Source organism: Dromiciops gliroides, chromosome 4 (assembly GCF_019393635.1).
Source record: "Dromiciops gliroides isolate mDroGli1 chromosome 4, mDroGli1.pri, whole genome shotgun sequence".
Taxonomy (NCBI): Eukaryota; Metazoa; Chordata; class Mammalia; order Microbiotheria; family Microbiotheriidae; genus Dromiciops; species Dromiciops gliroides.
Window position 1 is genome coordinate 269,877,038 of NC_057864.1, and position 22,565 is coordinate 269,899,602.

Genomic DNA, 22,565 nt, shown 5'->3' on the forward strand with positions numbered 1-22,565 from the left:
AATCACTGGTATTTTTAAACATTTGACTCAGTTCCTTGTATAATTAAGGAATGGGACCTTTAGCAGAGAAACTTGATATAATTTTGCCCCAGTTGCCTCCTTTCCTTCTTGGCTTTTTCTTTTCCCTTTTCCTTCTTGGCTACATTGGTTTTGTTTATACAAAACCTTTTTTTTTTTTTTTTTGGTGAGGCAATTGGGGTTAAGTGACTTGCCTAGAGTCACACAACTAGTAAGTGTCAAGGGTCTGAGGCCAGATTTGAACTCAGGTTCTCCTGAATCCAGGGCCAGTGCTCTACGCACTACGCCACCTAGCTGCCCCTATACAAAAACTTTTAAATTCAATGTAATCAAAATTATTTATTTTCTTCCTGTGATTCCTTCTATGTCTCACTTGGTTATAAACTCTTCCCTTATCCAAAGATCCCATAGGTATGATTTATATATTCCTTTGATTTTCTTATATCACCCTTTATGTCTAAATCATGTACCCATTTTGACCTTATCTTGGTACATAGTGTGAGATTTTAGTCTTTAATTAGTTTCTGCCAAACTGCTTTCCAATTTTCCCAACAATTTTTTCTCATTATGTCTTGAAAGATGAAAAATTTATCAATATACACATAGACATCTCTTCTCATGAAATAAAAGGATCACAGCACCATGAATGCAATCATATCAATCACCTTTACAATTTATACTTTTCATTATTACAGAGTCACATAAGTCTCAGACTAAATCAATTACTGAAACATCTTAAAGAATTGCTTTGACTAGATAATAGTCTATTCACTAGGCAAATATTGATGTAGGTATATTTTCACTGTGTCCATATAGTCACATAAGGTGTATTTTTTTTTAGTGAGTGAAGATAATCTTTCTCTGCCTTGTTTTTCAAAGTTCCTTGTTGTTAATTCTCTTGTCATAAAATGAAGTAGAGACCTGGTAATGTTAACTACTTAATTTGATCAATGAATATAGCCCCCAACAAATAATTTAGCTTCTATAATAGTTTTTTATAAATAGGAAATTTATCCATTTTATTTGTGTACATTTATCAAATTTATGATGATATGATCAAAACATAATTATAATTATCTTAAGTTGCTTATACTGAACAAAGCAATGGGTTGAACTGCTCAAAGTCCTCCTGGCTTTGTGCTATATGAATATTATATAACCTCTATCTACCTATCTATATATGTATGCATACATATATGCTATTACATGTACATATATAACATTAAAGGAGGGTGGAGAAAGGTGAAGAAAAAGGAGGTGGAGGATGACAAGATGAGGAGGAGGAGGAGGAAGAGGACAAAGACAAGGAGGATGAGAAGAAAATCATTATGATAAAGAGTGAGAAGAGATGATGAAGACAAGAAGGAAAGAGGAAGAGGGAACAAGGGGACAAAAGAGGAAGAGAAAGGGAAAAAAGAGAAAGGACATGTTTCTAAAGGGGAGACATTTTAAATTAACCACTCAAATACAAGAAAAAAAATGGAAATTGCTACCATGGATTATGTGTCCTTCCACATCTTCCTTTACAAATCAAGCATGGAAATCCTTCTGACTCACAGTATGTACTCTTTCAGAATGTGATCACAGATTGTTATGCTTCCACTCCATTTGAAGTCAAGGCAAGTCAGAGGGAGGGAGAAAATAAGGTATAGAAAAAAAGTTCGCTTTGGAATTTACAAAGTGGTACTGAAAGCTTTATCTGTCGCTGCTTGGGATAAAAACCCTTGCAGTCACATATCCCAAAGATTCTAATATTTTCTGAGCCTCCACTATGCCTTTATATTTTAATACCCTGACATCTGGAATCCTAAAAGTCTAATGTTTAACCATAAATATCTGCTGAGATTAAAGAGCTATATACCAAGTTTCAATCTTTGGGGCCTATAATTGCTTGGGAAAAGAGAATGGTATTTCCCCCTCTAGCTAGAAGAAAAAGACCTCTGCACACACAGATATTGGCAGACAAATTTTCTAACAACCGTTTCCTCTCTTCATTTTCCCCTCTCATTCCCTACCCCCTCCCTTTTCCACTCTTCCATTTTATAATACCATCGCACTGTCATTCCCAGGACAAATGGGGAAAATAGAAGCCTAGACATCTTTTTTTTTTTTTAAAGATACATTTCCACATATAACAGCAAACAGTGCAGAAAATGCTAGCCACTCCAGACTCTAAGCATTTAGAACATCCACCCCCACCAACACTTGGGCTTTAACATTATTCACTCACAAAGTACTTCATCATTCCCTGGGCTGACAGGTCAATGCCAGCTTTATTTTCTTTTTTGTCAACCCAATCTTTTATTTTTGATTTGAAGCAACAGTCCCTCATAAGACCTCTAGTGTCACAAGAGATATCCAAAAAGTATTTCACAAAGAGAATGGAGTTTCCTGTGAGTGCAATAAAGGTGAATCAAGTAAGCCGTCCTAACTCACTTACGATAGTTTTAATGGCAAAAGAGAGCAGAGACAGGTTTATTACCCTTTTTTCTTTTATTATGACGAACAAATATTGTATATTTGCAAAATCGAGTATAGCTTTCCTTTTCATTGTGAGGCACTGAAGAGGAAGAAGAGTTATTGATTTAGATCCCAAAGTTGACTACGTATGTGAGCATGAGTAAATGATAATTTCTGTGCATCTTAATGTCATCATGCAAAATGGAGATACTATAATCATATTTATGCTTCTTAAATGACAGGATTGGGATGAGGGGAAAAAAAAACAACTTTGTAAACCTTAAGGCTATTAGGCCTTTAGGCTATTATATAATTATAATGATGTTTTAAGGTTATTTATCATTAGGGTAATTAGGGAAAATTAGGGTATTGGGAAACATTTTCGTTAAACATTAATGCAATATGAAGAGCCAGCATGATATGGAATGGCTTTAGAACCAGGAAGACTCATCTTCAAGTCCTATTTCTGGCAATACATAGAGTAACCCTGAGTAACCCACTTCATGCCTCTGAGCTCTAGACAAGTTTCAATAACTATAGATGGCCTATTTGCATTGGTAGAAGGAATTTCCTCATCTAGGATTTCTCTATACCAATTAAATCACAGGTCTATCTATATCGGCAATTATTAGTTTAGATATTTTTTCTTTCCTTTTTTTTTTTGAAACATAAATAACATGGGTGATAGCTAGCATTTATAAGCTGCTTTAAGATTTGCAAAACCTTTTACAAATATCCTAATTTATTCTCACATTAACCCTGGGAAGCAGGTGCTATTATTATCCCCATTGTGTTACAGATGAGGAAACTGAGGCTGAAAGAGGTTAACTGACTTGCCCAGAGTCACACAACTACTAAGTATCTGAAACTGGGTTTGAACTCAGGCCTTCCTGATTCTAGGTTTAACATCCTATCTACTGTGGCACCAAGTGCCATGTATGTACATGTAAATAAATCAAATGCATGAATAAATATGTAAATATACATATATACCTATATATAAATACACAAATATATGTATATATGCACATCTATATTATATAGCATACATATATACATGTATGGATTTGCATATATACACAGTTTGTTATAAATTATAACTTGCTAAACTATCCACTTAGCAAATTGAAATCTATTTATTAACTTCTTTACCTCCAGTTTGATATTTTGCAATCTCTTGATGCACTCAGAAGTTACCTCCCAAGTTGGACCAGTTTCAGCCTTCTCTCTCTTCTCAACTCTGATAGAAAGGAAGCCATTTAAAATTGAGGTAGTTATTTATTTCACCATGTCTTTCTCCTTGGGGAAAATAATTAATATCAGCTAGACAAAGAAAGAAAATAATCAGCCAAGTTGAGAAAAATGGAAATTAGTCTGAGGGACAACTCTATTTTTTACTATTATGAAGCTGAGAAGATTTGGGCTGTAGGTGCAGAGGGAATGTGGCATCCTCCCAGGTCCTCCTGAGTATAGTCTTCACTTTAAGACATTTTTAAAGCAACAGAAATTCATAGAATGTAAGAGCATCTATAAATGATCATAGATTACCTGTGTCATCATTCTTTATCTGTATGTTTAGGACTTGCCTACTTATCTTTAAGGATAAAATAAAAATTACCAAATAGCTTTGCCTCTGGTGACACATGCTGTATCACAGAAAGGAGGCATAGTCTAAAGAAATGAGCACCCAGTGAGGAGACAGAAGATCTGGGTTCAAGTTCTGACTTTGACACTAACTAGCCATGCTATTTGTGTGGCCTTGGATGAATCCATCCATATCTCACTCTCCTCTTCCATCCAATGGGGGTGTTAATACCTGCCCTACCTACCTCAAAGGGTTGGAATGAGATAAGAGACCTGAAAGTACTCTATAAACTGTAAAGCACCATACAAATGCAAGATATTATAATTTTGTACAGATAATCAAATCAACTGAAACAACATTCTTTACGTACTGACTCACCACAGAGTGTTACTGATCATAGACACAGAGAAAAGGGACCCTGGGTAGGCGTGAGTATGGGCATATGTGCAAAATCAGTTAGGCTTCCAATTAAAACTAAGCCTCAAAGCCCAGGGGCTCTGGAGCATGTAAAGGGGAGGTGTATGAATCATGCTGAGAATGGGCATGTAGGTTTCAAAAATTCTAGGGCACAAAACCCAGAGATACTAAAACTTAGGATAAATGTGAGCTGTAGTATCCCCCATCTTCATTTTCATTATTCTCACACTTAATGCCCTGTTACATAGGGGACAGTTGATTCTTGTCAGGTAGCAGAGAAACATAACATAGGCATTAATTCCTTTGAGATTCAATTTGTGTCTCTTTTGGGCATCTGGCTATGGACAGGAATTGGAGAGCATAAGGGAAGAGAGGCTTAAGGGCCTGCACTGGGCAAAGAGAATAAAATGTTGATATTCTTGAAGTCAGGGTAAAATGTTGCACTCCTGTTCAAGCCTAGTAGTTAGCCTTTTCTAGGTATCACCACCTTTATCACAAAGAGACCACAAGTTGGATGATTTTTTCGTTTTTGTTTGTTTTTTTTAGTGCAGTATGCAATACTTTTGACTGTGGGAATATCTGAAATTAGGTGTCAGAAAATCTTTGAAATGTTACACGTCTTTAAGACATCAGGAGCTGAACACAGTCGTACGCACAGGCACACACACACATATACACACACGAACTGAAAATAAAGTGCATGAAATGATATAGCAGTACTGACTAGGCAAATAGGTTTGTGCTATTCAAAATAAGCCCTGAGAGATAAGAAGTCATCAAGTCAATAAGCATTTTTTTGTCAGTGCCTGCTATAAGCCAGGCAGCTCTGAGACTAATAATGCAAGCAAAAAAGAAAGGTAGTGCCTGTCCTCAAGAAGTTTATATATTCTTATGGGGAAAGACAAGGTATCCAGGGGAAATGAAAATGTGAAGAAGGCAGGATGAAAGGAGAGAAGTTGCCCACTAGGGACATGGTGGAAAAATATAAAAAGTGAAGGGGAAAAACAAACAACAAGCACCTATCATCAAAAGTTGGGACACTCAGTAGTGCAAGTCTGTTTATGCCTAAACAACATATTCAACAACACAACAGGTAGTCAAATAAGAGAACCTTAGAGGAAAACCTATTATCCTAGAACTAGAAGGGCAATCAAATGCTATTTCTTCCAACCTGCTCATTTTACAGATAAAAAACTAAGTAGTTGGGAAGGTTAATGATTTGTCCAAAGTCATAAATGTTAAGGTAGTATTTTAATACAGCCTTCTGTTTTATAGGCCAGAGGTTTTTCTACTGACCATCTTGCATCTTTATTAATAATTTGGTTTAAAATGTTAAAGTTCTTATGTTTAATTTTTTAAAAATATATGTGTAAAACACATACACACATATGCACCAACATACCAGTTTTTGTCTTTGAAATCTACCCATCTTTGAAGGTTCAACTCAAATGCCATCTGAAATCCACGGAGCTTTTTCTGATTCCCCAAGTAAAAAGTAATCTTGCCATCTTCTTAACATTAAAAGAATATTATATGCCCCTCTCTAATGTGTTTTTCATATTCTATCTTGTATTATAGTTACTCATACGGTTTAGGTCATTGGACTTCAAGTCAAGAGAAGCCTTCATTCAAATTCCCTTCACCTCTAAGCCCCATTTTGCTCACTTGTAAACTAATGAAAATGGTATTTCATCCGATCAGTCAGTCAACAAACTGACTGGTGCTTTATTAAGCACCTACTATCACCAGGCACTATATTACTTAACAAGATTGTTATAAATAAGTGTTTCTCAAATTTTAAAATTCTACATAAATGTGAGGCCCTAAAGGGCAGAGACAGTGTCATATCAACCTGTGTATCCTCTGAGTAATTGATGAATGCCTAGCACTATGTACACAGTAAGTACTAGGTACTAAGCACAGTAGGTGCTTAGTAACCATTTGTTGAGTAACTAAGTAAAGTAATGAATACAGATGACTGCTGTTATGATAGAAACAAGACAAAAGAGAAGGGTTTTGTAGCTATAGTAGAATGGCACTTACATTCCTTGTACAATCTCAAGCACTGATTCCTAGTATGAGGATGGATGTATTAGCATCAGAAAAGAGGCAGCAATGATGCTTGGAATCAGGGAATATGACATTATTGTCCCTTTTCACTCCACTTCATGGAATTAAGTCACACAAGAAAATTATTTTGTATTAGATCTCAAAAATAACTAGCCAGGATATTGACAAGGAAGTGGCTTCCTCCCTTTTGTGGTCCTCTAAATGATGACACCTCTCAGGAAACCTTTCCAACTTACACAATCGCCCTTATTTTGCCTACCTCATACCAACAGCTGAAGCTTCCTTTTTTTTCTCTGACACCTTCCCCACCCCATCTGGCTCATCTAATTTTTCCCTGGGAACAAGAATTCTTATTTTTCATCATGCATTAGAAAATAGATGTTAATATTTTGACAAATGGCATGCTACCCAAAAGTGGAAGCAAGAAAAAACAAACAGGGGCTTGTTTCATTACTCAAGGCAACTAGAAGTAAAATATGCAGGTAGGAACTTTGCCCTTAATCAGTGGCAAAGCAGAAGCAGAAATATGGTTTATTTATATCACCTTTCTCTGTAAACAAATATGGAACATTATTCATGAGTATATTTATTAAACCTGGAATAAAGGATAACAAACAATAACAAAAATGCCTTCTGTAGCTATTATGCTACTTTGCATTTCCTCTCACATACATAGAATAGTTGTCCAGTAAGTAATATTACTTGCTAGTGGAATGGTAAAATCTGGTCCTAATTCCCTCCCTCAAGTTTTTTATTAGGTTAGTTTAATTTTGTTTTGTTTTGTTAGCATGTAGATTACTTGACCTCTCTTTTTCATATATACACACATTTTCCCCCATAGTAATGTCCTAGGCTTGTCTTAAGATGCAACTGACCTGTGTTGAAGCAGGATCCAACCCATTCTGACTTGGATTTGGGAAAAACAGAAATTGGTGGTGGCAGATCCAGGACACTGCCATCTAGGTCTTTGAAGAGATACTTTATTGGACTTTCACAGTCCAATTCAGGACAGACCATTTTCCTTCCTTCCTTCCTGTGGTAGTAGATAAGAAGAAAATGTGTCATTTAATGAAAAGAATAGAGGAAAGCTCATATTAGAGTTGTCATTTTGAAAAAATATTCAGAAGCATATTATACTTGTTATATCTACAGAAGATGTTACTTTAGCTTTAGAAAATATTCTAAACTTTATGTTTTCTGTCATAAGCAAAGAAGGAGGTCATCTCCTTTATATATTCTGGTTGAGAGTTACCATATATTTATATGGAAGATGACATTTTAAAAATTAGGTTATGACAAAATACACTTAACACTGAAGCAAGGAATTTTTAGTATAGGATCTATGAATCATAAAAAAATTCAAAGAAGTATTTCAACAATTTATTTCTTATGTAATCTTATGTATTTTATTTTCTTTGCTTTCAAAAATGTGATTTTGAGGAACATAGGCTTCTCCATACTGTCAAAGAGGTCTATGAAACAAAGGTTAAGAACTCCTGCATAGTCTAAGAAGAATAATTTAATTTTTCTTCATGATTCTGAAGGTACTTCTGTCCATGATAGTATCTCAAATTAACCAATGGATATGATATGCATCATACTGTGCATTTATAAAAGAGAACTCATTTTTATAGAACATTGCACAATAGAGAATTATATTTATCCTGATTTGGTGCTTATTATTCAATATTGAGTTCCAATCACAACTATGATATAAAATAATTACCAGGTTTTAAAAAAATTAACTACTATCTAAATTCAATAGGAAGTAAGATAAAGGGACTAGACCCCTGTGGAGTTATTGATATAGGGAATTCTCAGATGGGGAACTCTATCTGCCAAAGGAACCTGCAACCTACTCTGCAACCTGCACTCTTAGCAAGTTCACTAGATCACTGAAATTTGCCCAGAGTCACAACCATGAAGTGTCAGAGAGAGTAGGACTTGAATCCAGGTCTTTCTGATTTTGAAGACAACCCGCTATCTACTATTCCTGGCTGCTTTTCACATAAACACGGTAGTTAGGCCAAACTCAGGGAAAAAACAAAAATTTAGAAAGTGTCAACATACTATAATATACAATTTTCACTCATTGATTCTAATCATCTTCAAAATTTTTAAATGGCTTACACCAGCCACAAGGACATTAATTTCCCAAGTAGAAGCAGAAAACCCTTCTTGTGATTCTTCCCTTTCAACTCCCAGATGAAAGGAAATGAAAAGAGCAATTTCTTTCTCCAGTGCTAAATTCTAAGTTGACATCACAAGCCTCAGTGGGGTTTTTCACATTTTCTCTCCTCTCCTCTCCTCTCCTCTCCTCTCCTCTCCTCTCCTCTCCTCTCCTCTCCTCTCCTCTCCTCTCCTCTCCTCTCCTCTCCTCTCCTCTCCTCTCCTCTCCTCTCCTCTCCTCTCCTCTCCTCTCCTCTCTTCTCTTCTCCCTTCCTTTCCCCTCTCTTCTCCTTTCTTTCCTCTTCTCTATTTCTCTCCTTCTCTTTTCTTTCTTTTTTTTTTTGAGTTAACCTGTGATTTCATTGGTAAAGAATAACCAGTGGGGAAACATGCTCTACCAATATATAAAAGGCACCTGCTCTGAAATCTCAAATATTAGAGATTTCTCTGGGATATTGAAAAGTTAAGTGATTTGTCCACAGTCATACAACTAGTAAGTGCAAAGGTTTAATAAAGGTTTAATATGTACCTAGTATTTACTAAATTTAAAGTTCTCTATCCTTCACATCATGGTTGCCTCATGGCCACGTAGGAAACCATCAGCGCTAGTGCATGGATGTTACTGACCAAATAGCAGAATATGATGTGTTGAACATCTCTCCAAACTACATTCTAAATAAAGAATACTTCAAATGAGTAAGCAGGCAGCCTTGTACCCAGATAATGACCATGGTCCTTCAGACTAACACTAGCTTATTTTGCCCTAAGGGGTGGAACTTTGTAACATTTTATCCAGCCATTCAGAAAACATCTGGAAGAAAGATAGATACCTAAAAGAAGTGGTCAAATGGTTGTGTCTAAGGAGTTATCAAGTTATTATAATCAGTAATATAATCTAGCTAATATCATAAGAAGATGGTCTCCTGTTGGATGTTTGCATTGAAATTTTTAGTTTGATCTAAGTTCTGTTGATCAGTAAACAGTAGTAGTTATTCAGCATATTTCTTCACACTTTTCTAAATACTCCTCTAGGTAAAAAGCAAATTTGGTAATGAAGATTAGAGTGGGAGAGGTGGCATAGTAAATACCTAACCACTCTAAGTCAAGGAGGAAGGTTGAAGGATCCAAACTAGCAAGTATAAGATTGGGTTTCTAAAACAGAAAGACCTAGTAAAATATTGTATTCCCTCTGAAATATTTAGGGATTTGGAGATATATCTGGTGCTACTCAAATGTGGTTGGGCAATATCACTTCATTTGCACAGGCTGAAAGTAGTACCTGAGATAAGGCAAGGAGAAGTAAAACTTGTTCTGATCTTTGACCTTGAGCATCTTCATCCTCTCTGCTGTGATTGGGGGCATGATGCCACTGCTATCAGGATTGGGCAGAATGCAGACATCTAGGTCATTGCTATAGCAGCTCTTCACAAAGTCAGAAAAAGTGACTCCTGAAATGGACAAATAAGGTATTGACTGTACAAGAACCAACATCCACAAGAGAACCAAGTCAGTGTTTTGTGATCTTGATAGTTTTTACCATTCCATAGTTCAGTTTTTCTCTATGGTGCAGAAGATTGAGCACTACCTCTGGAGTAAGATTATCCAGGTTCAAATCTTGGCTCTGCTAGTTACTAGCCATATAACCATTCACAAGTCACTTAATTTTCCTGGACCTCATTTATGAAACGAAATCAGATGGTGATGATGATGATAACATCAACATTTATGTAATACCTTAAGGTTTTTACAGTACTTTACTTACATAATTGTGATGTTCATAACAAGGAAGCTGAGTCAAAGTGAGATTAAGTGGGGGGCAGCTAGGTGGCGCAGTGGATAGAGCACCGGCCCTGGAGTCAGGAGTACCTGAGTTCAAATCCGGCCTCAGACACTTAACACTTACTAGCTGTGTGACCCTGGGCAAGTCACTTAACCCCAATTGCCTCACTAAAAAAATAAAAAAATTTAAAATAAATTTAAAAAAAAGAGAGATTAAGTGATTTGTCCTGGGTCACACAGTATCTGAGGTAGTATCGGGAGGTTTGACCTCCAGTCTTCATTGCTCCACATCACACTCTCTATCTAGCTAGATGCCATTTTGCTGCCTATTAATTCAAGTAGGTTGCCACAATCTTAATTTACTGAAACAATAGATCGGTCTAGCCCTGGACTTAGTATAAATAAGAAAGAGAAATCAGAGTATTCCAATGTGTCTTTTTCTTACTATTCTCAAAAATAGATTATGTATTCTATATTCTCATGTGGCAATCATTTTCTTTAAAAATTTGACTCATTTATTTTACAGATGGGCAAATTAAGCAACGCAGAAATTAAAATACTTTTAGAGTAAGTCAGCAAGGAAAAAAAAAAGATCTTCCCATTAAAGCAAGACCTACATTCTGGGCCCAACCCCACCAATAACTGTCTTTCTGACCTCAGGCAAGTCAGTTAAGTTGATATTTTCTAGTCCTTATTTGCAAAATGGAGGTCATTCTATTTGTTCAAACTCTCTCTCTCAAAGTTTTTGTAAAGCACAAATGAGAAAACAGTTATGAAGCTAGCTTGGAAAGAATAAAAGCATTTGAACATAAGAGCTTATCATTATTTATGCAAACTAGTACCCTGGCAGGAAGCTTGAGGCAAGCTACTGATTAGATTGCATTGCACTGACCATGCTTATACAAATTATTTAAGGAGGTGCAACCCAGTTAACCCAAATGTTTCCATCAAGTGGCTGAAGTGAACCCAAATGGTCAACTAACCGTCAAGTTTCATGATCCCTGAGATGGAAGGATAACTCCTCACTTTGTGCCATGTATCTTGAGGCCATTGATTTCGTTCTGTAGTGAATCCAGGCCACAATATACCAACCCGACCCCCTCTGGGATTCCTTGGGGCTCGATCCCTTGATGTGAGGTCAGCAGAAAGAGGTTTAATTCTGTCTTCTATGCAGTCAAAAGAAGAGCTAGTGGCAACGATTATGGAATCCCTGAGAACTATCTGTTTCTTCTCTAAGGAATACTGTTCAGTAGAGGATGTATATACCAATGGAAGAAGACCAATAACATTGTCCACCAGAGTCACATTATCGATTTCCAAGTTATTTTCCACATGGAACATGGCCCCGTAATCAAAGTTCTTGTAGGAAAGGAAGCCAGAAATGCCAGTACAGTTGTATAACTCATCTCCCTTATATAAATGGAGTCCATGAAGGCTTGAATGGACAACATTTCCAAACCAAGGATTTTCATCCATCAAACAACTATGGCCCCTGATATAGAAGCCAATTCTCTCTGATCCTGCTACAGCATTCCCAGTGAGGATGACATCATTTACCTGGTTCAACTTGATTCCTGTCACCCAATCCATTGCTGCTTGTGGTTGCTTGGTCAGAACAATAAGATTGTTGATAAGAGAATGGTTTTGACCCTCTAGATCAATACCATGGCCAATGGTATCAAAGAAAATGTTATCATATAAAAATATACTTTTGCTGGAGTATACACGAATACCCCCTCCACAGCTCTGGTGCACAGTAGAAGAGATGATCCAGGATCCCAAAGACACATTATTGAATTCAATAGATGGATACAGCAGAGACCCAAAGTTCTGAATTTCCACATTTGAAAGCTGAAGGGTACCTGAAATAGAATGGACATTATTTTTGTTTTGTTGTTTTATTTTATGGGGCAATGAGGGCTAAGTGACTTGCCCAGGGTCATAAAGATAGTAAGTATGAAGTGTCTGAAGTTGGATTTGAACTCAGTTCCTCCTGAATCCAGGGCCGGTGCTTTACCCACTATGCCACCTTGCTGCCCCCTAGAATGGAAGTTATTATAGCACCCCCCCAAAATATGTATAGGGAAAGTTGGACTTAAAAGCAACAGAAAATTAAGAATTTTAAAGAAAACTAAAAAAAAGGACTATTCTCAGGTAGAACACAATAATTCTTACTGGCAAAACCTAAACAATCAAATGTATTGGAAAAGGTTTCATAAACAGCCCAATAAGAGAGGAGGGAGAAAACTTTAAATATTGCATGCATTTGTCTGTAAGTATAGGTTGGTGCCCTGGAATAGATGTTGAAATAAAAATTCCAAATTCTACAACACCTTAAGGTTTACAACACAGTCCCATCTGGGGGGCAGCCAAGTAGTGCAGTTGATAAAGCACTGGCCTTAGATTCAGGAGTACCTGAGTTCAAATTTGGCCTCAGACACTTGACACTTACTAGCTGTGCGACCTTGGGCAAGTCACTTAACCCTCACTGCCCCACCAAAAACAAAGAAACAAAAAACACTTCTGTCCTCTCAGGTATAATGTAAGCTCTTTGAGGATAGGGATTGCCAATATATAGTTCTGTCTTTGTAGACTCAGTACCTAGTACAGTTCCTTGTAGTGTAGCTACTAAATGCATGCTTTTTGAACTAAATTGAACATACTTTGAGTAGGCAGTGAAGGTTTTATTTATTACTCCCATTTTAAATATCACTGAGGCTCAGAAAATAGAATTTGCTCAAGGTTACACAGTGTTAGAATTAGACTGGAAAGTCAGGCTTCCTGACTTCACATACTGACCTCTTTCTATTATACCAAATGGCCTTGGAAAAGCTAGTCCTGGACCTGGCTGTGTTGGACAATTCAAGAGTATGCCTTAGGTAGTTGACTCCATGTAATGGAAAGGAGGAGGGAGAGATATGATAAACTTTCTCTCCAGTTCCATCATCTAAAAGAGATACTGAATGAATACATAAGATGACCCCATTGCTACTATGCTTCAAGAAGCATTGGAGAAGGAAGGAAAAAAAAGAATTAAGCACTTAATAGGTTCCAAACATTGTGCTAAGCACTTTACAAGTATTATCTCATTTGATCCTCACAACAACCCCGTGAGGTAGGTGCTATTATGATGTACATTTTACAATTGAGGAAACTGAGGCAAACAGGTATAAAATGGTATTGGTACACAAATGCATTTTTGTCAAGATGCTGGGACTTAGGTGAATGTGGAATGCAATTAGCCTCTTAAAAAATGTTGATTAACCAGTTAGGAGATATTAAACCCATTGTTAAAATTTCCTTAAAGATCAAGAGAAACCTTTTTTTTTTTTCCATTTCTCCTTGAAGCCATAGTAAGATACATATGACAGAAAGAGCTGGAGAACATACCTTTTCAACTCCAGTAGAAGAAATTAAAAATTGTTTGTTTTGTTTTTTCAACCAAAGTGTTGTGGCCTTTTATAGTGATTAGTATATGCCCAGGATCTCAATTTTGCAGCTATGATATACTTTTTTGAAAAAAAAAATCAGTGAAGTTTTACTGTAAGTTTAGTTTACTCGGGTGCATATGAAATAAGAGCTGAAGACTATTCTCCAGGAAATTGTTAATCCTCCCAGGGATCTGAAGCAAGAATTAAACAGTGATTTTGCACAAGCCACTTTGCTGTTTCTCCTTTTGGAAACTGCACTTAGAGCAAATTGCTTAGCTCAATGACTCATAGACTTCTGGATGAAATTCCTGATACTTCTCACTCAGAACCCCAATGAGGGTTGGGAAGGGGCTGGATAAACCACCTCAAGCTGACACTACGAGAAGATTCTTCTTTCCTCCTTTCTACTTTCCCTCTTACTGTATACAGACATGTCTTATTTTTTTTGCATTATCAAACTCTGTCTTCCCCTCCTTGTTAAGGTGATTTTTTTTTATATTCAAAGATTTTCATAGAGTTTATTTTTCACTTTAACCATAACAGATTATTTACAAAAGTAGAAACAATAACAAAAAAGAATGCTATTTCAGATCAGAAACAACTGGGGTTAATTTAAGCCATCACAAATGACTAGAGAGCACAGTGGATACAATGTTGGACTTGGGATCATGAAGCTCTAAACTCCAATCCAAGCCCTCATCTATACAGGTTGTGTGACCTTAAGCAAATCACTTTATCTCTCTGCCTCAGTTTCCTCTTCTATGAAATGGGGATAATAATATCATCTAACTTCCAGAATTGTTGTAGAGATCGAGTGAGATTACATTTATAAAGTGAAAACCTTAATGCTCTATATACATATTAGCTATTATTACAAAAGGATGGAGACATCCCATTTTGTGAGTATTTAATAAGATAGCACAAAATATGAATACTTTGCTATGATAATCATTCCAGATTTTCCCCAGTATATAATCTTTGATTTAAGAACACTACAAAGTACACATTCATTTTTTCTCTAGGCTGAATTAAGCAAAAGATTATCATTCTGCAAACCAAAGGTCAGCCTCGACCACCCACAGAACCCAATATATAAGTAGATTATTTAGGCAAGAATCGTCTCTGGAACATATCTTACACTAGGTTAAAGATTTCATTACATAGGCCCACGCCAAAAACTTATCAGAGAAGAGAATCTAGCCTCTAGAATAGAGATTTCTAATCAATGACTTATGATTAAATGACAACAAAAGATCAAATGATGTTCTACATCAAGGAACTGAGAGGGGCTGTCCCAGACTGTGCATAAAAATAAATGAAATCAATCTTTAATTAAAACAACCTGCAAGAAAGACAACATTTTATTAACAAGTGATGCTATAAACTTGCCATCACTGACAGAGCAAGGGCTAGTGGAAACAACAGAATGCAAAGAAATCATGTAGGGTTCAAGCTGTCTGCAGTTCTGAAGAAATTGTACACAATATAGTCAATCGTAGTTCGCAGGACCATAGATTTAGAATGGAAGGGACCTTAGAGGCCAATTAGTCCACTGCCACCCTCCTTTTATGAATGAGAAAAATAAGAGTCAAAGATGTATGGTGATTTATCCAAGGTCATACAGGTAGTAAATGAAAGAGGCAGGCTTTGAACACAGATCTCTGACTGAAGGACAGCTAGTTGGGAGAGTGGATAAAGTGCTGGGTCTGGTATCAGGAAGACTCATCTTTTTTGGTTCAAATCTGGCCTCAGACACTTGCTAGCTGTATGACGCATGGCAAGTCACATTGTTTGCCTCAGTTCCTCATCTGTAAAATGAGCTGTAAAGAAAATAGCAAACTACTCCAGTCAGACATGACTGAAATTACTCAACAATAACAACCAACCCCTTACTCCAAAGCCAGGATTCTTTCCACCAATACCATTTTCCCTCTCAAGAAAGATATTTTCTCTGAGCTAAAAAAGCTTGTCATTATTATTCTCAGCCATATTGCTTTAACATAAAATTGATAAATGGACACAGATTAAGATAATGAAATCATAGAATTGCTGATCTGGAAAGGATCCCAGGCATCACAGAGTCCAGCCCTATCACTGAACAGATGAGGAAATTCAAAATCCCGTCCCTAATAAGAGTTTAGTCTGTGAGTCGAATTACTGAGCCATTGCAATTTCACATACCTGAAAATTTTTCTCCATTGGGCTTTTGAAAGGACCCCACGACCATTCTTCCACCACATGGAATATCAGGCTGGATTTTTATATTTCGAGTCAGGAGGCCTACCTCAGCAGCCAAAGAAATGTGCCTGCCATCTTCCAATGAATGGGAACTTCCTGTGGCAGAGGGGACAAGGGGTGATAATACAATTTTAAAGTCCATTTCGGAAATCACCAGCTGGGGACCCAGTGAAGCTGACAAATGAAAACACTTCTCCCCCTCAGAAGTTCTACCCACATTAAGGCTCGCTTTTCCTCAGGCATTCTCCACAAGCATCAACTGAGAAATGAAAAGGCTGCTCACTTGTCTCTCTTTGGGATCAGAATGAGTGTGTTAGAGCAAGAATTCATTTGTTCTCAATAAGGTAGGTACTGTCACTGACAACCAGAGTCCAGAAACCAGGGCAGAGCAAGCCAATTAGTGGGGTCCCCATCCTCCTTCCTTAAGTATATCAGCTCTAGACATCAGAGCTTGCTTGTACATTGTCAACTGACCACTTTCATGGGAATGAGGAATCCCAGATCAACTAGGCCAGCGACAACACTAAAGCAATAATTTATAGCCATAAAAAGAAAACACAAGTTGAATTTGAACAGAGAGCAGTATCCTCGCATGCATTCAGTAGACCAGCAAATCTACTATTCCCCAAGCAAGATCTCTACAAAGCTGAACTGAAACAATTTCTGGGGTATTTTTTGTTGTTGTTTCTCACACAAGACACGCCATCTCAACCCTGTGCATTTTCATTGCCTGGACCCCTTCCCTGGAATTCTCTCTCTCCTCATCTCTGTCTCTTGGTTTCCCTGGCTTACTTCGATCCGCAGCTAAAATTCCATCTTCGACAAGAAGCCTTTCCCTGTTCTCCTTAATGTTAGGGTCTTCCCTCTGAGATCACCTCCAATTTCTCATATACATATCTTGTTTCTATATAGTTGTTTGCATATTGTACCCCCTCATTAAATTGTAAGCACCTCAAAGGCCAGGATTGTTTTTATATTTCTTTTTATCCCTAGCACTTAGCACAGTGCCCGAGACATAGCAGTTCCTTAATAAATGCTTGTTCATGATCCAACCATTCTGGAGAGCAATTTGGAACAATGCCCAAAGGGCTATAGAACTACACATGCATTTGATCCAGCAATACCACTGCTAGGTTTATATCCCAAAGACATCCCCAAAAGATAAAAAGACCTATTTGTACAAAAATATTTATAGCCTCTTTTTGTAGTGGTTAAGAATTGGAAATCAAAGGAAGGCCCATCAATTGGGGAATGGCTAATCAAGCTGTGGTATATGATGGTGATGGAATATTATTATGCTACAAGAAATGACAAACTGGATGATTTCAGAAAGCACTGGAAAGACTTCTATGAACTGATGTATAGTGAAGTGAGCAGAACCAGGAGAACATTGTGTACAGTGACAGCCATATTATCTGATGAAAACCTGAGAATGATTAATTATTCTCAACAATAAAATGATCCAAGACAATCCCAAAGGATCCTATAGTATGAAGCATACTATCCGTTTCCAAAAAAAGAACTGATATTCATTTAACATAGACTGAAACATGCTATTTTTCACTTTCATTTTTTCTTTTATTCAAGTTCTCTTATACAAAATGACTAATATGGTAATGTTTTACATAATTTCACATATATGGGGCAGCTAGGTGGCACAGTGGATAAAGCACTGGCCCTGGATTCAGGAGGACCTGAGTTCAAATCCAGCCTCAGACACTTGACACTAGCTGCGTGACCCTGAGCAAGTTACTTCACCCCAACTGCCTCACCAGAAAAAAAAAAATTCACATGTATAACCTATATCTAATTTCTTCCCACCTCAGGAAGGGGGAAGGGAAGGATAGAATTTGGAATTCAAGACTTTAAATAAAAATGTTTATTAAAAATAAATATTTCACAACCCACAAACAAATAATGCTTGTTCACTTAATTTTACTTAGGCTGTGGACACAGTTTTGTAACACAGGAGAACTTAGCAATAGGACTTGGTATGTAGTTATATATTTTTTCTTTCTCTTTAAAAAATAAAAACAAAACAAAACAAAAATTTCCAAACTATGAATTAGGAGAAACAATTTAAGGTCATATTGCAAACTCAGTAACAAGGAAAGAAATGTTTCTACCACTTCTTTACTTCCAGATGCCAGTACTTAAAGGACTTATTCATTGTACCTAATGGCTGTCTTTTAGTTTTTCATGAATCAGGGTCTATTTTTTATCTTTTCTTCATTGTTGTTGTTGGTTCTTTGGTCTATAAGAGGACCACGGCATCAGGAGTTGATGTCATGACTTGCAGTGAAACAGATTTAAGTAAAGGAGGACTGTGCAAGGTCACCAACCTCACTCTCTCCTCCAGAGCCATCTGGGTCCAGTGGCAAGATATAGATCAGGACAACAGGAGATGGTCCCAGATGTTTAAGGAAATTGGGGTCAAGTGACTTGTCCAGGGTCACACAGCTAGTAAGTATATGAGGCCATATTTGAACTCAACCTCCTAAATTTAGGGCCAGTGCTCTATCCACTGTGCTACATAGCTGCCCTTCTTTTCTTTGAATTCACATGTGAATATTAGGGAAATTAGGGATGGGCACCTAGTGAAAATATTCAGTGTCTAATGTCCTATTACCTCTAGGCTAAAATATGAACTCTTTTGTCTAGCATTCAAAATCCTTCACTATGGAGCTCTGACCTCTCTCCCTTGAATTTCTTCACCTTACTCCTTCTTGTATAATATATGTTCTGGCCAAATTACTGTTTCCGATGGCATTGTTCTTCTATATGGTTTTGCATAGGCTGATGCCTTGTGACTGTGATCATCTCCCTTCTCTCCTCTGCCTCTTGGAAACCCCCCTTCAAGGTTTAGCTGAAATGCCAGTGCTTCCATGAGGTCTTTCTTGATTCCTTCCATTGTCAGCCATCCCTCCCCTCAATAAAATTTACATTGGATTTATTTTGAGTATATTGTGTATTTCTTTTTCACTGTGTATATTGTTTTTCTTCCATAGAACATGAACTCCTGAGAGGCAATGATAGCTTTTGTTTTTGTCTTTACATCCCTTTTAAGTTGTGTCTGACTCTTCCTGACCCCATTTGGGTTTTTTTAGCCAAAGATACTGGAGTGATTTGATATTTCCTTCTCCAGTTCATTTTACACACTAGAAAACTAAGGCAAACAGCAGGGCTAAGTGACTTTCCCAGGGTCAAATAGCTAGTAAGTATCTAAGGTCAGATTTGAACTCAGAAAGATGAGTCTTCCTGAATCCAGGCCAGCAAAACCATCTCAGCAGACAGGCTAAACCTGGTTGAATGTAACTGACAGGCCTCAAACCCCTTGGTGAATTAGGAGAATGTCTACATCGAGCATGTGAAGACTTTCCGCCCACAGATGGGAACAATCTGTTCCAACGTCCATGAAGGTAGCTGAAGCAGGCACTGTGGAGTGCTTAGAGCTTGACATCAAAGACTCCAAGTTCATCCACTATACCCCAGGCCATTGCCAGTCATCTTGAGTTTTGTACTGCACTGGACTTTGATGACTCAGGAAAAGAGAGTGAGGCTGACTTTGTGCAAGTCTGCCTCACTTAAATCCAATTCACAAGCAAGTCAAGCTATCACCCTGTGATGTCACCAGTCCTCTTCAAAAGAAAGGATGAGAGGCAGTAAGTTTTGAGAACTCACAACATGATAGCTCCAAAAAACCTTCAAATAATGCCATAGGACAATTCCTGAATCAGCAGAATCCAAAAAGAAGAGGCTGAGATAATTTTCCAGCCAAAGATGACTTAGAAGGTTGGCAATAGGGGGCTGCTGTGCTGGGGCAGGAGTGGAGCCCAACACCACAGTCACACTGACACAGATCCAGTCCCAGGCAGGCCTCACCAGAGAAAGAGACCCCCAGAAACTCTGAATCAGCTACAGTTCCTGCATTTTCTGGAACTAAGCTCACGGGTCTGGTGAGAGTGCTGAAGAGTTGGCTGGGGGGAGATTACAGGGGTCGCTGCTTGTGCTGAGGTGGAACTTAGGTGTTTCACCTCTGATGGGAACCAGGAAGTAGGCTTGAGTGGTAGTGGCCCAGGTGGGGGAGGGGAGCAGGGTCGTCAGAGCTAACAACCACTAAACACAAAGGTTTGCTGCCTGGTAAAAGAGCAAGTTGGCCTGGAGTTATCTACAGACTAGAGAACAGGACAGGTAAGTGAAGAACCTGCCCCTCCTTAAATCATACCTCCTTAGAAGCTTGGGACAGTATATCCCGGAAGCAGAATTCCACTTTAAGGAGTTAAAAGTCAAGTGAAAGATGGGCAAGATGAACAAAGATGAGGACCATAGAAAGTTTCTTTAGTAACAAGAAAAATTAAGGTGCACTATCAGAAGAGGATAGTAACATCAGGGTTTCTACATACATAGCTTCCAAGGAAAATATGAATTGGTCTCAGGCCATAGAGGCACTTAAAAGGACTTTGAAGATAAAGAGAGGTAGAAGAAAACATGGAAAGAGAAAGGAGAGTGATGCAGGAGGTTCATGAAAAAAAGTCAACAGCTTGAAAAAGCCAAATTGACAAAATGGAAGAGGAGGTACAAAAGCTTTCTGAAGAAAATCATTGCTTAAAAATTAGGATTAAGCTAAAAGAAGCTAATGACTTTATGAGAAATCACAAAACAATAAAGTAAATACAAATGAATAAAAAACCATATAGGGCAATGTGAAATATCTCCTTGGAAAAAACAGCTGACCTAGAAAATAAATCCAGGAGAGATAATTTGAAAATTATTGGACTACTAAAAACCATGTTCAAGGAAAGAACTTAGACATCATATCTTACAGGAAATTGTCAGGGATAATTGCCCTGATATTCTAGAAGCAGAAGGTAAAATATAAATTAAAAGAATCCACCAATCACCTCCTGAAAGAGATTCCTAAATGAAAACTTCCAGAAATATTATAGCCAAATACCAGAGCTCCCAGAACAAGGAGAAAATATTTCGAGCAGCCCAAAAGAAACAATTCAAGTACAATGGAGCCACAGTCTGGATAGCACAAGATCTAGCAGCTTCTACATTAAAGGATTGGAGGGCATGGAATTCCAGAGGGCAAAAGAATTAGGATGACAACCAAGAATCACCTATTAAGCAAAACTGTGTATAATCTTTCAGGGGAAAAATAGGACTTCAATGAAAAAGAGGACATTCAGGTATTTGTGATGAAAAGACCTGAACTGAATAGAAAATTTGACTTTCAAATACAAGACCCTAGAGAAACATAAAAAGGTAAACAGGAAAAAAAATTAAGAGGGATGTTAAAAGATTAAACTGTTTACGTTCCTACATGTAAGGATGAAACATGTAACTCATAAGAACTTCCTCAGTATTAGGGCAGATGATAGAAATAAATTTAGACAGAGGGCACAGGTAGGATATGATTATGAAGGGATGATGTAAAGCATTTATTTTTTGTTTATCTTTTTTGTTGGGTCGCCAGAGTAGGGTGACATGCCTGGAGTCACATAGTGTGTGAGTATCTTGTGTCTGAGGCCAGATTTGGTCTCGGGTCCCCCTGGGTCCAGGGTGGGTACTTTGTCTGCTGTATCACCTGGCTTTCCCATGATGACATTTTTAAGGTAAAATTGAGGGGTGAGAGGATTGCATTGGGGGAGGGGGAAGGGGAGAAGTAGAATGGGGTGAAATCCCATATGAAAGAAACAGGAAAAGACTTATAGAGTGGGGGGAGAAAAGGGGGAGAAATAGGAGGAGTGGGGTGGTGAGTGAGCCTTAAACTCATCAGAATTGGCTCAAAGACCTTAATCTCATCACAGTTGGATCAAGTTGGGAATAACATACACACTCAGTTTGGTGGAGTAATCTATCTAACCCTGCTGGAAAGTAGGAGGGAAAGGAGATAAGCAGGAAGGGGTGAAAGAAGATAGAAAATAGAGTAAATATCATGGGGAAGGGAATAGGACGGAGGGAAACAGTTAATAGTAACTGTGAAAAAATTTTGAAGCAGAGGCAAGAGCAATATAAGATGATGATGAATTGATTGATGGATGGATTGATGATGACTGGATGAAGATACAGATTGATAAAAGGAGGATAGATTGATGATGATGAGAATTGATGATGATGATGATAAAATGTATGGTACTTATTTTGCTGGGCTATTGTGAAGAAATCATTTGTTCAGTATAAGGTACTATATAAATGTTATCTATTACTGTTTTTGCAGGAATCAACCTCATGAGTTTATTGTAAGGAAATCTCTCCTTAAAGTACTATATAAATGTATTTTACTATAAAAAAAATGATAAGCAGGATGCTATCAGAAAAACCCAGAAATACCTACATGAGCTGATGCAACATGAAATGTACTGTATGTAAAATAACAGCAATACTGTAAAGTA

General features: G+C 37.5%; 1 protein-coding gene across 1 annotated transcript in view; it reads right to left on the reverse strand.

Annotated features, from left to right (window-relative positions):
* The window catches only part of PKHD1 (PKHD1 ciliary IPT domain containing fibrocystin/polyductin), a 714,107-nt gene that overhangs the window by 165,371 nt on the left and 526,171 nt on the right, over positions 1-22,565 (reverse strand). Inside the window, exons 56-59 of the mRNA XM_044005152.1 lie at positions 16,111-16,263; positions 11,482-12,360; positions 9,999-10,167; positions 7,426-7,583 (exon numbers count right to left, since the gene is read on the reverse strand). Of these exons, the coding sequence (XP_043861087.1) occupies positions 7,426-7,583; positions 9,999-10,167; positions 11,482-12,360; positions 16,111-16,263 (1,359 nt within the window). The remainder of the gene's footprint in view (positions 1-7,425; positions 7,584-9,998; positions 10,168-11,481; positions 12,361-16,110; positions 16,264-22,565) is intronic.